General features: G+C 35.5%; 1 protein-coding gene across 1 annotated transcript; it reads right to left on the bottom strand.

Annotated features, from left to right (window-relative positions):
* Nucleotides 1-313: 313 nt before the first annotated feature.
* LOC18425464 (uncharacterized) lies at nucleotides 314-15,560 on the bottom strand. The gene is made up of 5 exons (XM_006830011.4): nucleotides 15,386-15,560; nucleotides 15,114-15,211; nucleotides 13,388-13,487; nucleotides 5,188-5,370; nucleotides 314-615 (listed from the first exon to the last, which is right to left on the bottom strand). Exons 1-5 carry the CDS (start codon nucleotides 15,440-15,442, stop codon nucleotides 493-495), a joined length of 561 nt encoding a protein of 186 aa, XP_006830074.1. The 5' UTR covers nucleotides 15,443-15,560; the 3' UTR covers nucleotides 314-492.
* Between the last annotated feature and the right edge of the window lie 1,411 nt (nucleotides 15,561-16,971).

Raw genomic sequence — 16,971 nt, 5'->3', positions numbered from 1 at the left:
GTATTAGAGAAGGTGCTCACCGTCAACCATCTGGCACAGGGAATGATAATACCCAATATATGGCTCTTCTGCAAATAAAATGAGGAGTTCAAGGGTGATTTTAGCATTTTGTCCTTGTTCTATAGACTTGTGGTCTTGCATCATTGGAATGTTCGAATTATTGTCAACTCCCTGTTCACTAGTGATGCCTACCCTCGTCTACTCCCTTGTTCACTCAATAGAGCTCAATGTGGAGACTCGCAATCCTAGCCACCATATGGCATATTTGTGGCCTGCATCATTAATACCATTTCATCCATTGTTGCAAGTTGCATGATGTAAGGAGATTTTCTGCCACTCCAAGTTGATGAACAAAATCTATTTTCTGTTAAACAAGTACATCACTTGGAAAGTTTAACAAGGAAATATGCCAAAATGTGAACTCTGCAGTGATGAACCCATCACTTACTAGAGCTGCAATTTTAAAATAAAATTACTAGAGCTGCAGTACTTCTATTCGTCATCTTTGTATGGGTACTCCTCTGGAACTTGCTTCAAAAGCTTTACTCTTAGCTCATAGGCATCATCTCCACGTAGCATATCACGTACCCAGTTGACTTCCGTTTTCATAGAAACCTAAATCAATAATCATAGGCTGATGTCATGCAAGCAGATAAATTCAAGCACTAAAGCTCAACAATGGTCTCTGATGATTAACTGTAGCAACTGCTGTATAAAGATTTTAAAATATTTTAAAAGAACCTTCAAAAATAATCCTAGTTGCATATCAACACAGTGCAATTGCAGGTTGCTGAGTGATTTTAAACTACAGATAGCCAAATACAGGACCAACTTGACAAACTATAGAAACATATTTCCAATGTCGGTATGTTCACTATGATAAAGAGCCTGATTACTTCATGTCTGCCACAGCTAGATTCTACAATGGTCAAGAAGGAATTTGCACCCAATCAACAAGACCCAAATTTATGAGTAGAGGAATGAGTTCAACAAAGTGATACTCTCTTTCCTTAATATGATGGAAGTGTTACAGAATATTCAGCAAATACTGAATTTTCAGTGGATGCATATCTGAATGTCACAATAAAATAAGCTCAGATGCTCGATGATTCACCTGTTGGATAGCATGTGTACATGATAAAGAATACTGTAGCTTCCCAGGCAAGCAGAGTCATACGTATGAATAACTCTGATAATTGAGAACTTGTAAGATTATTGAGTTCTGGAGGTGGTTTAAACAAAACTGCTTTAGGAGTTATTCCCTTAGTTTGAGGAGTAACTAATCGTTCTATACGTTCGGCTTGTTTTCCTAAATATTGCATATATAAATTAGTATAATTGTTTTGTTAGGTATTAGTTCCTATTTTTTACCTATTTCTTTAGGTAGGACTTTATATGGTGTTGCAATAATATCATATAGAGATTGTGGTGGTTCTCCTTTGCTTAATGGGGTTATGGCACCTTTGAGTATTATACTTTTTTCAGGAGGGTGTGTACTAGCAGTAGTAGTACCATCCGTACTAATATATGTTTTTTCTTCTATGGTCTGAAGAGTATTAAATGGAGGAATGTTTATTTTATATTGAGTACATATTTCCTGTAACCATATAAAAAATCCTTTTGTTTCTCGTTCTTTTTTAAAAAATTTATTATATTTTTGATGGAATAATTCTATTAACCTAGGTTGGAAAGTTTGAATATACCATTCCCTAATACCTTGATTTGCTGGAGAAAGATAATCTTTTTTGAAATAATCAATATCGATTTTTCTCTTTTTGCGTTCTAATTTAGCAGCTAAATATGTTCCTATATATGCATCACATGCATTATTTTTATTTATATCTTCTTCTATATCATCTTCTATTTGTAATGTAAGTATTTGAAATTCAGCGATGTCAGGTTCAGATGTATATGTAGAAATGACGACATGATCAACTGTTCGTTTGACTCCTTGTAATTGAAAGTCTGAAGATGTTATAGGTATTGTAGAAGGAAGTAAGATAACATCGGGAGTAGTATGACAAGATTTTCTAGCAGGTAGTAATGGGGTTTTATTTCTTTTCCTATTAATATCTATATCATCCTGTACTATAGGCTGTTGGAATATTATTTCAAACAAATATAGAAAAATCAAATACGATTATACCAAAAACCATTACTTGGTCCGATATTATTCTACCTCAATCATGGGCATTGCAACATGCAAACCAGCCCAGGGAAGTACCTGTGAATAATATTCTAAACCAAATAATAGAACATCGGTTATATATATATATATATATATATATATATATATATATATATATATATATATATATATATATATATATATATCCATTGAAGAAAGTTGAAACAACTCACGAGAAGGCAAAGAGGTTATCAATCAATTTAAAAAAAAAAAAACTCACAAGAAGGCTGAGGTCAATCTAAGTGTATGTATGTGTGTGTGTGTATATATATATATATATATATATATATATATATATATATATATATATATATATATATATATATATATATATATATGGAAAAGTCTTACCTATAGGCGAAAATGAATAGTGATTTCGCCTATCCTCATCACCGTCCAAATTTCATCGCGCGGTCATGATTGTCCGGTAGTGTTTTATTTTTCATTTTTTTTTTCTACAAATCGGAATGACCTGAAATTTGGAGGGTATGTACATCTTACTAAGACGCATCTAATTAAAATATAAAAAAATTATCCGCGAAAACAAAATTAACCAAAATACCCCCGAAACTTTTTGGGGGTATTTTGGTCAATTTTTTTAACATAAAATAATTTTTTTATATTTTTCGCAGATTCCCCTATTTTTTATGAATACATGCTCCAAATTTCAAGTCATTCCGATTTGTAGAAAGATATGAAAAAAGAAACACTACCGGACAATTGTGACCGCGCAATGAACTTTGGACGGTGATGGGCGTAGGCGAAATCACTGTTCATTTTCGCCTATAAGCGTTGTGTAGTGTTTTCCTATATATATATATATATATATATATATATATATATAGCAAAAATCTTGGGTGAGCCCACTAGCTTATAGGAAAAAATGAGTCCAACGGCCCAGATTGAATCTGGGCCGATCTAACGATCACAGATGTCCAGTAGTGTTTGAATTTTAATTTGTTTTCTAAAAATCCAAATCACTTGAAATTTTAGACGTGTGTTTTTCTCATCAAGCCGCACCTAATAAAAATATAAAAAAAAATTAATTCGGGAAACATATTTTGACCAAAATACCCCCAAAAATTTTCGGGGGTAATTTGGTAAATTTATTTCATGTAAAATATTTTTTGATAGTTTTCGAAGATTGACCTATTTTTGATGTACACACACTCCAAATTTCAAGTGATTTGGATTTATAGTAAAAAAATTAAAATTCAAACACTACCAAACATCGGTGATCGTCAGATCGGCCCAGATTCAATCTGGCCGTTGGGCTCATTTTTTCCTGTGAGCTAGTGGGCTCACCCTAGCATCTTCCACATGTATATATATATATATATATATAGGAATAGGAAAAGGATGCGGTCAGCAGGCTCGCGTACCAGCCCTTGTTTGTCGACAGTCGCGATTAAAACAAGGAAACACTAACCGCTAGTAAAAAAATTGGCCTAAAACAGAACATCCCAAGTCCTTTCTCTCTCTCTCCTCTCTACACTTCCCGCCTCCGCCTCTGTCTAACACTCATGTCAACAGCGATCTCCATCTCTCTATCTGTCTCTATCTGATCTTGCGCTCACACCACCCCAGCTTCCAACCCACACCTACAAGCTTCCCCCTCTCTCTATATCACATCACACAGAAATACAGACAAGCTCTTCACCCCCAAAGATAGCACAAAATACCTCAACGAATATTTAACACAAACAGCCAAAATATTTCAACGAATTAGAGTAGAAAACCCCTTACATGGTACCTGTGTCAACAAATTTAAATGAATTCACAAATCTAGTTCTGTGTCAAGATAGCAAATTGGACCTCCATTTATCAGAATAGAAATGCTTCCAAACAACACAAGGCCTGTGCAATTACCCAAAAAACACCAGGCATGTGCCACTTTGAACTCATCCACTGTGAAATCATTAAATTAGAATAAATAAATAAATAATTATGGATTCACAATTAAAAATGCTCAGGTATCAACCCAACTCAGCATTAATATGAATTTTATAAGATCCAAGTAAAGCCCCCTATACAGTTAAATCAATCTATGTAGGCACATTTTCTAGGAACCCTTTGGCTTCTGCCCATTCTCTCTAACATTCATGTTTTCTATGAACCGTTTGCTGATGCTTTCTTGGGCCTTCATTATAGACAGTGAGGGATGGCAGAGGAGAAGAGCATGGGGTGAGTTTGGGGTTGTAAGAGGTTCCTTTGAGAGAGGAGAAGGGTTGAGATAGAGGAGTGAAAGAGAGAGGAGATGGGGCAGGAATTAGGGGGTGGGAGCACGTAGCAGGAAGGCAGAGAGGAAGAGACGCGGTGCTAGGGATGAAGGTGGGAAGAGTAGATAGAGAAACGACGCGTTATTTCTGCCCAATTTATAAGCCCTTAATCTTTCCTGTTTTAATCGCAACCGTTGGCATACAAGGGGCTGGTACACGAGCCTGCTGAGCACATCCTATATATATATATATATATATATATATATATATATATATATATATATATATATCACGGGAAGGTTGAGTTCAATCTAAGTGTGTATATTAAATCAGTGCCACTTGCATTCCAACCATCAGGTCTGCTAGTAGCTCACAGTACCAAGTGTATCAGCAAAGTAGCCTCTGTGATCCATGTATTGCAAGTACAGTAGCTACCATGTATTGCAAGTACAGTAGCTACCACATTTACCAGTCAACCCAGTCCCAACCTCTACTGAATGAGCAGAGATGGGAGCATGACCATGCATAACTAGCTCTTGAACACCACAAATAAATTTCTTATGAGACCAAGAAAGCCAAAGCCCAGAGCAAATAATTCAAGAATTAGCGAATCGCCAGAGGCAAATAAGTCAAGTTCAGAAAGTACCAGTGAATCTACAGCCAGTTTTGGTAATATGGATTAACTTTTCACTCAGTTTCACATAAAAGACATGCTAAGAAAGAGCTCTAACATATGCAGAATTGAAACTAATGAGAGAAAACAAAGCTTGACACACTCACCACCTCCAGTGCCCCTCGAATAACTCCACTTAAGATGTTGCAATAGTACAGACCTTGGCAAGTATCAGGAAGCTCAACAAAGTCTACCAAGGGGTTATCCTCCAAAATTAGACTGCAACTTGCCCCATCAGCATCCCAATTTGCAACAGATGCGGTGACCCCTAAAAACATTTTGAAACCTACCTGTTTCATAACATTATCAAAGTAAGCATACTTAGAGAAAGGTACAAAACAATCATTCAGAAAGTACACATGAAGAATGCAATCCTTGGGAAGGAAGCTGATTTGACTAGTGTTATCCATGCAAGGTAATACTTTCTAGCTCCTTAAAATTCATCAAAGTTGAGAAATGAGCAATGCTAAAATGCGGGTCCCACCTGACCCAACATAGTCGGAGATATGGGCAGGTTTGGAATGGGGGAGGACATTAACAATGCTATGCTGACATTTTTTCATATCATAGATGATAGGGCTCAAAGATTTTGATCCCAAGAAGGATTATTGTGTACATGCATTGATGTCCAGAAGTACCAAAGTTGCTGGGATCTCATCCCTCGACAAAATAACATTCCGCCGCTACGGGAAAGGGATCTTGATTTTTAAATTCTGGGATCTCACTCCATTATTAGGGATATTGATCTCCAGATAATGACTAAACTAATGGTTTTCTACATTACAGCCGGCTAGTAATGCACATACACTTTCGTATACTTATATTGCTTGCTAGCTATAAATAAAGAGATCCCTACTTTAGGGCCTGATTGATAACATTCCAATATCCTGAAATTCCAGGATATTTTAGAATATAATATAATTTTAATTATGCAAAGTTCATAGGGCAGCATTCCATGCAATTGACGATCTGTGTCCTCTCTCTCTCTTCTCTAGTGGAGCCCACTTTTCCCTCTTCCTTCCTCTGCAACCCCGAGCTCTCTCCAATCTCTCCCTCCCTCTATAACCCATAGTTGTCTCCACCCAAGCGCCTTCTCTCTAAATGTAACCCTTACCCCTTTTCTCTCTCTGCAGCCCCTTTCTATTTATCTCTCTATTCTGGTTGCTCTCTCTCACAGACCCAATCGTTCATCTCTTGGATCACTTTGGTTTATAGAGTATACAGTATGGTACTCCTAAAGAAGGCTGGAGATAGAGAGAATATGAGCAGCCATAGATAGCAACATAATCCAAATCACATATTAAGACCCACCATCTCCAAGAAACCTATATCAGGTCTTCTCAGTCACTATATCATAGTTAAATGGCATATTAAACACAAAATTATTAGAGAACGAATTCAATAATTTTTGTGGGTTTTCTTCTTGGGTTTCCTCTGTGTATTCTCCAACTGTTTCCTGTGTTAGATCATTGTGCGGCTTTCTACCAGCTACTGTTGTTGCAAGTTTCATGGCTGCTTGGCTTCTGATCAGAGAGTTTCTTCTTATGGGTTTTGCTCTTTTTCCATGGATGATCCTCATTTGAGCATTGTGCTTGCAACTTGATTTTTAATTGAAAGATGCAGTTTCGCAAGCATCAAGGTTTGATAGAAATTGAATGGAGAGAGACTGACTTTCTTGAACGGAAATTCAATTCAAATAGTATTTTTCAATGGAAGGATGCTCTACATTGAAAAATGCAGTTTCGCAAGCATCAAGGTTTGATAGAAATTGAACAGAGAGAGACTGACTTTCTTGGATGGAAGTTCACTTCAAATCGTATTTTTCAATGGAAGGATGATCTAGATTGGATGGAACTATAAGAAACCATATATTTAAAGGAGAATGATTAAATCAATCGAAGGAGAAAGGCTACAATTCAAAGGACGTTATTAATGAATCAAAGCAAAAAGCCATAGATTTCAAAAGAAAACATTTGCTTAAGAAAGGCAAACAGAAGAAACAGTATGGGACTTGGAAAACAAGAGCTGCAGGAATCTCCATTATAGAAGCAAACCAAAATTTTCAAATCCAAAGGAAATCAGAAACAGAACCATAAAGAAAAACCAGGATTAGAAAAGGAAGAATACTTGCTTTCAAAGATGGAGAAAACTGAAAGAATATGGAGGAGAAAAAGAGAGAGAACGTATACAGGGGATTCAAAGCTTAAAGTAGAATAGTAAACCCAAAATTAGATGATTGTGACCTGGAGAAAAAAAGAATTTCAGCTTAAAGGAAGTGCACACCTTGATACCCAAGAAAAAAATCTAAGATATCCAAGAGATTATTTATAGTCAGTCATGCATAGTTCTTGCACCTTGATTCTTTTTATAAAATTCAGTCAAACATGCACAGAAAAACACATATTAGGATAACATATAATTCATATACACGAAAAGCAGGGCACCGGCAATTTTCAGATTTTCTGAAATTTGGATATTCAGATTACGTTTTATCAAACTGATCCTTAAGCAAGATATATATTCCTGGAGTAAAGACATTCTTTAAGGTTGAGAGCAAGATCCCCAAAAGGTTGGGATCGAGATCCCTCATATTCAAGAATCTAGATCCCTAACATTTGCAATGTAAGGGCAACGCTTCCAACCATAGGGATCTTCTAGCCTCTCATGATCTCTCTCGATCCCACTCCTGATTCTGCTCCTGATCCCAACAACTATGAGGCCTGCATGCAAAGGATCTAGATCCAAGGAAGAACCAAAAAGGTTAGTATGTCACTCAGATTCGGTGTGGTTGGTGTTTCCAGTTGTACATGCCGATTTGCTTGCCAACACAAATTGAAATGTTATTTACTATTACTGCTTGTATATTAATTTTGACTCAATGTACATATAAAGGCTCACCATTTCTCAGGTAGAAACACACACACTTATCTTTATTTGGTTTTTATGAAGCAATGGAAGGAACTTGTTTTGTTTCCTAAGATTTTGTTGTGATTTCTTGCTTTATTTATGCATCTTCATTGAATAAAACATTCACCTCATATGCATCGCTCTTTCTCATATGATGGAAGCATCATCAGTCTCTGTTGCGCCGCGAAATGTTTATTTAAGTAAAGCTTCCTACTTCCTGCTTTGGTTGAAGCTTTTGTACTTCCTACTAACACAGATATGCCCGTAACTCAGATAAGCCGAAAGGCCGCTTCAAGATAATTACTTATTAGACCATGCTTTGCAAGAGAAATCCATGTGACACCTATGAGTATGTGATACGTATTACAGAGTGAGACTCTACGAGCATCGCTATTTCAAAGGTGGACTTCTTCACTTCTTATATTTATTCCTTATTTGCTCATGTTAGAGCATTCCCCGAAAGCGACGCATTGTACCAGCACACGATGCAGTAAGAAATGAGCAAGGGTTAACTAGGGCATAAGTAGGCAAGGGTTACTATGTCATTTTGAGCAAGCACAGGTAAAGAAGCTAGTCCAAGATAATATAATTCATTTGGCCACACGGAATGTAGGAATTCTCTCATGTAAAAATATAAAGTTCGTGGATTCAATGAGACGAATGAGAGTTAACATAGCTTGTTTATAGGAGATTAAGTAGAAAGGGGCAAAGAGCTAAGGAATTTGATGGATATAAACTTTACTATATAGGAAAAGAGGTATAGGCAATAATGGTAGACAAAGAGTAAAGGATAAAATTTCTCAAAAAAAGATAAAAGGATAAAATATTAGGTGTCAAGAGAGTAGGTGACAGGCTTTTATTAATTAAACTTACATTAGGATGCAAAAAATAATGTAATTAGTGATTATGGATTACGATTTAATAATAGCAAACACCTACTTTAAAATGCGAGAAGAACATTTCATAACTTACAAAAGTGGATCATGTAAAAGCTAGATAGACTTTTTTCTAGTTAAGAAGACAAAACAATCATCATGTAAAGACTGTAAGGTTATCCCAGGAGAGAAATTGACTACACAACATAGGTTCATGGTTATGAATGTTTGCATTACGAGATGAGTAGTGACATTAATGGGTTCCCAAGAACTAAGTGGTGGAACTTGAAAGGGGAGAAAATAGACCTATTTATCCTAAATGATGAAAGAAAGAAAATGGAATTCTAATGACAAAGTTAATGTTATGTAAAGTGAGATGATTGATTGTATTAAGAAAGAGCCAAAAAAAGTTTTAGGATAATCTAGAGGTTAAAGACTTTCAGATAAGAAAACTTAGCAATGGAATGATGAGGTTCAAAAAGCTATTAGCCAAAAACAATCATGTTACAAAGCTTAGCAAGGGAAAAGAAACGATCAGAATTTATAAGAATATAGAAATGTCAAGAGGAATGCTAAGAATGGCAAAAAGACTAAGCTTAAGGCATATAATGATCTATACAATAAATTGAAGACAAGAGAAGGTGAAAAAGATGTCTTCAAACTAGTAAACATTTGAGAGAGGAAGTACAGAAACTTAGCTCAGTGTTAAGAGGAACCATTGACATAAATGAGGTCAGAGTTATAGATACTTTTATAGGATTACAATATCTGAAATGAAAAAGGCTTTGCAAAAGATGAAGATAGGAAAGGCTATAAGACCAAATAGTATACTACTAAAAGTTTGGAACGAAGCTATTCAATAAGATTTTGAGAACAAAGAAAATGCAAGATGAATGGCGAAAAAGTATTGTGGTATCTATTTACAATAACAAATGAGACATACATAGTTTTATGAACTATTTAGGGATTAAATTTATGAGCTACATTATGAAACTGTGGGAGAAAGTGATTGATCCACCTAAGACATGCAGCGAGTGTATTAGAAAATTAGTTTGAATTTATGCCAAGGAGGTCAACCATGGGGGCTATTTTTCTTTAGGAAAATGAATAAGAAATTTAAGGAGAAGAGACCTCCACAAGGTCTTTATTGATTTAGAGAAAACATACAACACAGTAACTAGAGAGATAATTTCGTGGGTGCTAGAAAAGAAAGCAGCCTCAAAAGCATATGTTGACATGGCTAGGTATATCTATGATGGAGCACTAACGAATGAGGACGTGTAATAGAGAGACAAGTGAGTTTCAATGACAGCAGATCTACATCAGGGGTTGGCGTTGAGGCCATATCTCTTTGCTGTGGTTATGAACGAGTTAACAAGGCTTCTACATGATGAGGACCTCTGGTATATATTGCTTACGGATGACACATGATGAGACAGAAAGTTAGAACTGCAGAGGGATGTTATAGAATGTAAAAGATTTAATATTAGCCAAACTAAGATCAGTGTATCAAAAAGCGCTAGGCGGGTCCTAGGTGGCCTGGGGGGTCCAGGCCACCCAGTGCCTAGGCGGCTGCCCAGTTGAAACCAACATACCAATATATCATATTCCAAGTTGAAAAAAAAAAAGATAATTGTCGAGAAGAGAATTTTAATAATCAATATTGTTAAAACAGTAAAGTATAAAATCATAGAAGTGTAGGAAATAAAAGTCAACACTCAACACAACAGAAATATACAGAAATTTATAAAATATACAATCTAACAAAAGTCAACACTCATGACTCAACACAACAGTCAACACTCATGACCCAACACAACAGTCAACACTCAACACTCAGCAGCAAGAGGCAAGAGTCTTCAGTCGCCATCATCATCATCATCATCAAAAGGAATATTAATAGGGCAAGCCTCATCATATGCATCAGAGTCGAGGCCATCATCATCAGTGTCATCTCCCTCTTCAATATAACGCTCGTCCTCCTCTGTTTCTTCTGAATCTGCCTCTTTCTCCTCTTCTTCTTCTACCTCCTCTTACTAGTATGTGCAGTCTGTGCATATGAGGCCCTAGGAGTCTTGGCTGCTGTACCCTTTTTTTTGGGCTTCTTTGAACTCAAATATTATATAATTTCCTCCCTGGTAGCCTCAGAAACATTTTTACACAAGGCAACATCCCCCTTAATACCAGCAAGGTGTTTTTTAAACCGGTACATGGCGCCATTAATATCTGTTCCGCAATAATTATATTTAATACGATTTTTATCACTTGGATTCGGGTTATAACTATACTTCCAACCCGGATCACCACTCCGACTAAAACCTAGAGAAGATACTTCCATAGAACAAGGCTTATTTTCATCCTTTTCTAGTTCTTCTAAATTAAAAGATGTCTAATCTCATCTCGAACTGCTTCAGGAACCTTTCTACAAAAAGTAACATTACCTCTAACACCAGCAAAGTGTTTTTTGAATCGGCTAATACCCCCATTGGTATCTTTTTCACAAAAATTACGCCTTATACAATTTTTATCATTTGGTTTTGGGTTGTACCAATACTTTCAACCCGGATCACTTCTTCTAAAAATAGCAGAAATAGATCTATGACAAGAATTTTGTTCTTGTTTATGTTTTACATAACTTATATATTGCTTAATCTCCTCTCTGATAGCTTCAGAAATTTTTCTACAAGGGGCAACATCCCCCTTAATACTGGTAAGATGTTTCTTAAACCGGTTTATGTCTCCTTTTGTATCTTTTCAAAAAAATTGCATCGAATGCAATTTTTTTCATTTGGATTCGGGTTGTATCCATATTTCCAACTCGGATCTCCACTCTGACTAACTACTGAAGAAGACATCTCAAAATAAAACAAGCAATCTAAAAAATAAAGTTTTGCACTTATTTTGATTGCTCGAACTCCAAACTTCGAGAAACACTTCGATCCATGAAATGTAGTTTTCTGGAGGTTTCTTTCCGTCTAAAAGGGGTTCTTGTGGGTTTAGGTTTCAAATGAACCTAAAACCCCTCCTTCTAACCTTTTATATCTTTAAAAACAATCAAAACAACAAAAAAAAAAACATTTCCGCCTCTGGGCGGGGTGTAGGCCCTGGGCGGCCACCTAGGCGGGTTCCGTACCGCCTAGACGGCTGCTCAAGGACCACCGCCCAGTTTGGCCGCCTAGGCCTGAGCGATGCGCCCAGGCCTTCTAGACTGCCCAGGCACTGGGCGGTCCCTTTTTTTGAACATTGGCTAAGATAGAATATAGGGAATGCACATTTAGTAATAATGGGAACATAATTGACGAATTAGTTAAGACTGATAGTCAAGCACCTAAAAGAAATTATTTTCAATATCTTGGTGGATAATCCAAGAGAAAGGAGAGATTGAGGAAGATATTGCTCCTACAATAAGAGCCGAGTGGGTGAAGTGGAGATATGCTTTTGGAGTATTATATGATCCTCCCATACCAATGAAACTAAAGGGGAAGTTCTATAGGATGACTGTAAGAACAGCCATGCTTTATGAGACAGTATGTTAAATGGTTGAGAAACAGTATATCTATAAAATGAGTTTGGTTGAGATGAGGATGTTGAGATGGAGTGGCAAGACAAGGATAGAATTGGAATGAATGCATTTCAGGGATCTTAAACGTAACTCCAATATGCAATAAAATGAAGGAAAGTAGATTTAAGTGGTTTGGTCATGTGTGGTGTCGATCTAGAAAACACCAGTTATAAGAGGTGATTTGATTCAAGTGGAAATCTCTAAAAGGCAAGGAAAAGGCCCAAAGGACATGGATGCAAGTAGTGAGAAATAACTTATGGTTTGACTGAGTGTATGGCCTTGAGAGAGCAGAATGGCAAAACAAAATTTGCATAGCCAGCCCCTAATAGTTGGGATAAGGCTCGGATGATGATGATGATTTGTTCAATGGATGCATTGAAGTTTCGATCAAGCACCTTACCTAAAACTACGAAAATATAACAGTAAAGTGCAGGTAAAAGTCCAAGAAACCAGATACATAGATCACTTCTATAGAATTCAATCACTCCATTACAATGCTTCACATACAGGTTTAGAGACTCAAGTTGTTGATATTTCTATAGAATTGCTACAATAAAATTAAAGAAGAGAGATATTGAAACTGCATATGCTACACAAACACAACACCATGACAAACTTCATTTTCCATAGAAAAAGAATTCGACCATATATCGGACTAGTCTCTCATGCTTGTTTGTAATGACAATGGTTGTGCCAATACATGTCCTAAGCTGTTTACCCTCATTAAGACACATACATGGCCGACGCCATATATAGAGAAATAAAGTCATGCGAGACAACCATGCACAAAAATTCAATACAAGAATACTTGCATAGAGAACAACTAAAGAATATTCAAATAGTATCAAAGAAGAACAACACCTATCGATATCTATTTATTCCAAAAATTTTGTGCTCATACTAAAAAATGAGCCTTCAAATAATCTATAGAAGATGTAAGGAAGGAAATCAACTCAAACGTACCTTTGCAATCACTTCTGCCGTCTCCTTGAATTCAACACACCTAGAAACATTTGACTTGGCTAGAAATTCATCAATCAGTCGTATTCCAATGTTATAGCCCCTGAAAAAGAATCAATGGATCATAAGACAACATAAAAACATAGAAAACGATCTGACAAGACCAGTTATGGGAAGCACTAATTGACACATGCCTAGCTCCGTTTTCTCATATTGCCACAAATAGAAGTAATAACACAAGTCACAAGGTCAAAAAATATACAACATTATAACCAGAACTCAGAAGACGATCTAATTGGACATCATGTAGATAATTCTGAAAGAGATGGTGGACCACCTAAGGCACCCACAAAAAGTGGCATGCTAAAGATCGGCCCTAGGTGGGCCCATGATCATGAAACCTACGATTGGACTTTAGGGCCACACTCTAGGTTAAACCCTTGGCCATCCAATTCAAAAGGGTTTGGTTAAAATAAATTAGTAAATTATAGATCTTTTAGCAAGTAATTCCAGCTTACTACAAGTTTCCTATTCTTTTTAGCACTTTCTAATATCATAAAAGGGGATAGTTTCCAAAAAAATATAAAAGAATTAAAATCCATAATTTGGGAAGAAGGACGATTCAAGAAATATTTAAATTGTTTGTTTTCCAAGAAAAATGCAAGTAAAGAGGTATAACCTCTATAAATAATGCCATGTAAGGCTTAATGCCAACTTACTGAAATTTGAATAAAGAGCAATTATTGGTGATACACCTATTTTTTGAGGACATACCACTCTCAAATGGGGAGGAAATTTCCACTAGAATGGGAAGTGAAAGCAAGTTCACATCTAGGTCAATGCAATTTTTGTGTAATTGTGTTATGATAAAATGTACATCACGAGCATTAGGAGCAAGGAGCAAGCAGGAAGCTATCAACAAAGATTTGCAAGCAGGAAGCTAACAAAGATTTAGTGAAGTAATGAATGCCTCTATTGAAAAGCTACAATTCTATTGAATAAAGAGCAAGTTGGTTAGCTTGAACAACTTGATGCTAGGAGGATGAAAGATTAGGTATTACCAAACCTAAAACTCAAGGAGCTTTAAATTGGAGCATGGGAGGGCGTGTGTGAGACATTATTCCTTTATGAAACCTTGTCAATCACCTAGGGACGAAGGTCCTAACTAAGGGAAACAGGAAGCATGGTTTGGAATATATTTTGCAATACAGATCCAAAAATGAAAAACATATTCCTCTGACTCAAGGCCAAAGTGATCCATCTCTAACACATGCAGCACTTGAATCTCCATGACTCCATCTATTAACTTCGATCGAGTTCGAATAACACAAAATCAGATTCTAATTATTAGATAGACAATTTCTAGAGCCATCACATAATGAGATTCATGAAAATCAAATGCAAATTTCCTATTGAGAAGCAGAAATTGCACTGTCAACTAATTACACAGTATTAAACCATTGCAAATAAAACGATAAAAAAAAAAAAGTAAAGAAAAAGTCTAACCTATTGTCAGAGCAGACCTCCATGTCCGTTACAATATGGAAATTTTTTTGTAAGTAGGTAACAAATGATCAAACACCAATTGCTGCTCATAACATAAAATATTTTAGACCGAAACCAATTTCAAGATTTTAATTGGACAAAGGTTTTATCATCTTTTCTATCCTCCCAAAAATATTCAAAATGTTAAGCCAAAGAAAAAAGGAACAACAACGGAAAAACATACATTTGATCGAGCTGCTTGTTGACTTCTTCAACCTCTTCCAGATCAGTGAGCAGCTGGCGCACAATTGCTCCATATGTAAGAGTGAAAAGCTCTGCATTCTGTTTCAATAAACAACAAATATGGAAAAACAACGCTTCAAAGGACAACATGAAATGAGAATACCTTGAAATTTAAACCCTAATTGCTGATAAATTAAAAAACCGAGCATGAGAAGCATCAAATTAGACAAAGAACAGCACGAAATTCGTATATGCTAAAGAGAAGTGAATCACCACTCTCTCGACATTGGCAAAAACTGCATCTCCAGATCTCTGGACCAGAGGAGCCATGGAAATTAAGATTTAAAATTTACCAAAAAAAAAAAAAACGGAGAAGAAGAAAACAAAATTCCTGAAAATGCAGGATATTTTCTTTAATTTTATGGAAAAATAAGTTTTCACTTTTCGAAGAGAAATAAAACGGAGGAAAAATTACAACAAATCCCTCTAATTTGAGAGCTCTTTGAAGGCACAGTAAATGGATCGCACTTCGTAGCAACCTGTCCATTTTCGCAAATGAAACGCCCTCCATAAATTTTGTAATGACAAACATGACTTTTCCTGACGGGTAGGAGCATTTAGAAATCTTTAAAAAACGGATCGGTTCCGAAACGGGCACTTCAAAATCCATCCAAATCGGTAAATCGCAATTTTGGATTGGAAATCGGCTAAATCGGTCGGTTTCGGCTTTCAAAACAATTAAAAAAGTTATTAAAAATCATTATATATATTGTTTTATAGGAATCCAATAAAAAATGAGCGTACTACATTAACAACTTTTATTTTTTTGCATCAATATGCGAATATTGAGATGTTATTTTCCTGTATGAAGATAATCAACCATTTATTAAAACTTAGCTAAATATAATATTATACATTGAAATTAAAATTATTGGTTTGTATTTTATTATTTTATCGTCATCTTACTATACAAATAAGAATAAATTTGAAATTTGTCTTATAATATCATCTAATTTAAAAATCTAATTTACAACTATAACAAAAAATAATACATTGCATAATTTATAATGTAAATAAATAATAAATAAAATCTAATATTTGATTATCATTGTAATTAGTATAATTATTAATTACAATATTATAATTAACATTATTTAAAAAACAAGGATCCTAATAAAAAACAAAAAATTCACTAAGTATTTAGAAACTCAAAATCCTTTTTTCTTTATACTTTAGTTTTTATATTTATAAATATTGACAGATTGTAAAGTAAACCACAATATTTTAGATCTTTTTTATTGTTCAAAAATAATATTTTAAACTTAAAAACACTCCATAACTAAGCTTTTTCACCAAAGGGATTAAGGGTACAATGTAATCCTACAGGTACATGCACTCTTTTTCACCACTTATGTCATACTTATGCGCTTTAATATGTTAGTAGGTTAGTTTTTAAATAGAAATAAAATAATTCCATATCCAAGATGATAGGCTTGAACAAGTAAAATATAAAAGCCATTGAGCGTGCGCTTTTAAAACAAATGGTTGCTGGTGGTTGGGTGATCTAATGAGCTGTTGTGACATCACGTGGCAATATTAAAAAATTGCCAAGCTTGATGGTGGGTGGGTGGTGATATTAACCATTTATGATGTCATTATTGGTGACGCGTCTTCTCTGTGATGTCCTAAGGTGAGAAAAACAGTCGGATCCCGTTTTATGGTTGGATCAGGAACGGGCTGGATGATACCCGATCCAGATCGCCCGATTCCAGATAGGGTCACCTATTTTTAAAACATTGGATATAATATTTTCTAACTTTTCTATAGGAAACAATCACTTTCTACAGTTTCGTTTAGCG

The sequence above is a fragment of the Amborella trichopoda genome, chromosome 2 (genome assembly GCF_054954075.1).
Source record: "Amborella trichopoda isolate Santa Cruz 75 chromosome 2, AtrichopodaSantaCruz75HAP2 v2.0, whole genome shotgun sequence".
Classification (NCBI taxonomy): Eukaryota; Viridiplantae; Streptophyta; class Magnoliopsida; order Amborellales; family Amborellaceae; genus Amborella; species Amborella trichopoda.
This window is presented reverse-complemented; position numbering and strand designations above follow the sequence as displayed.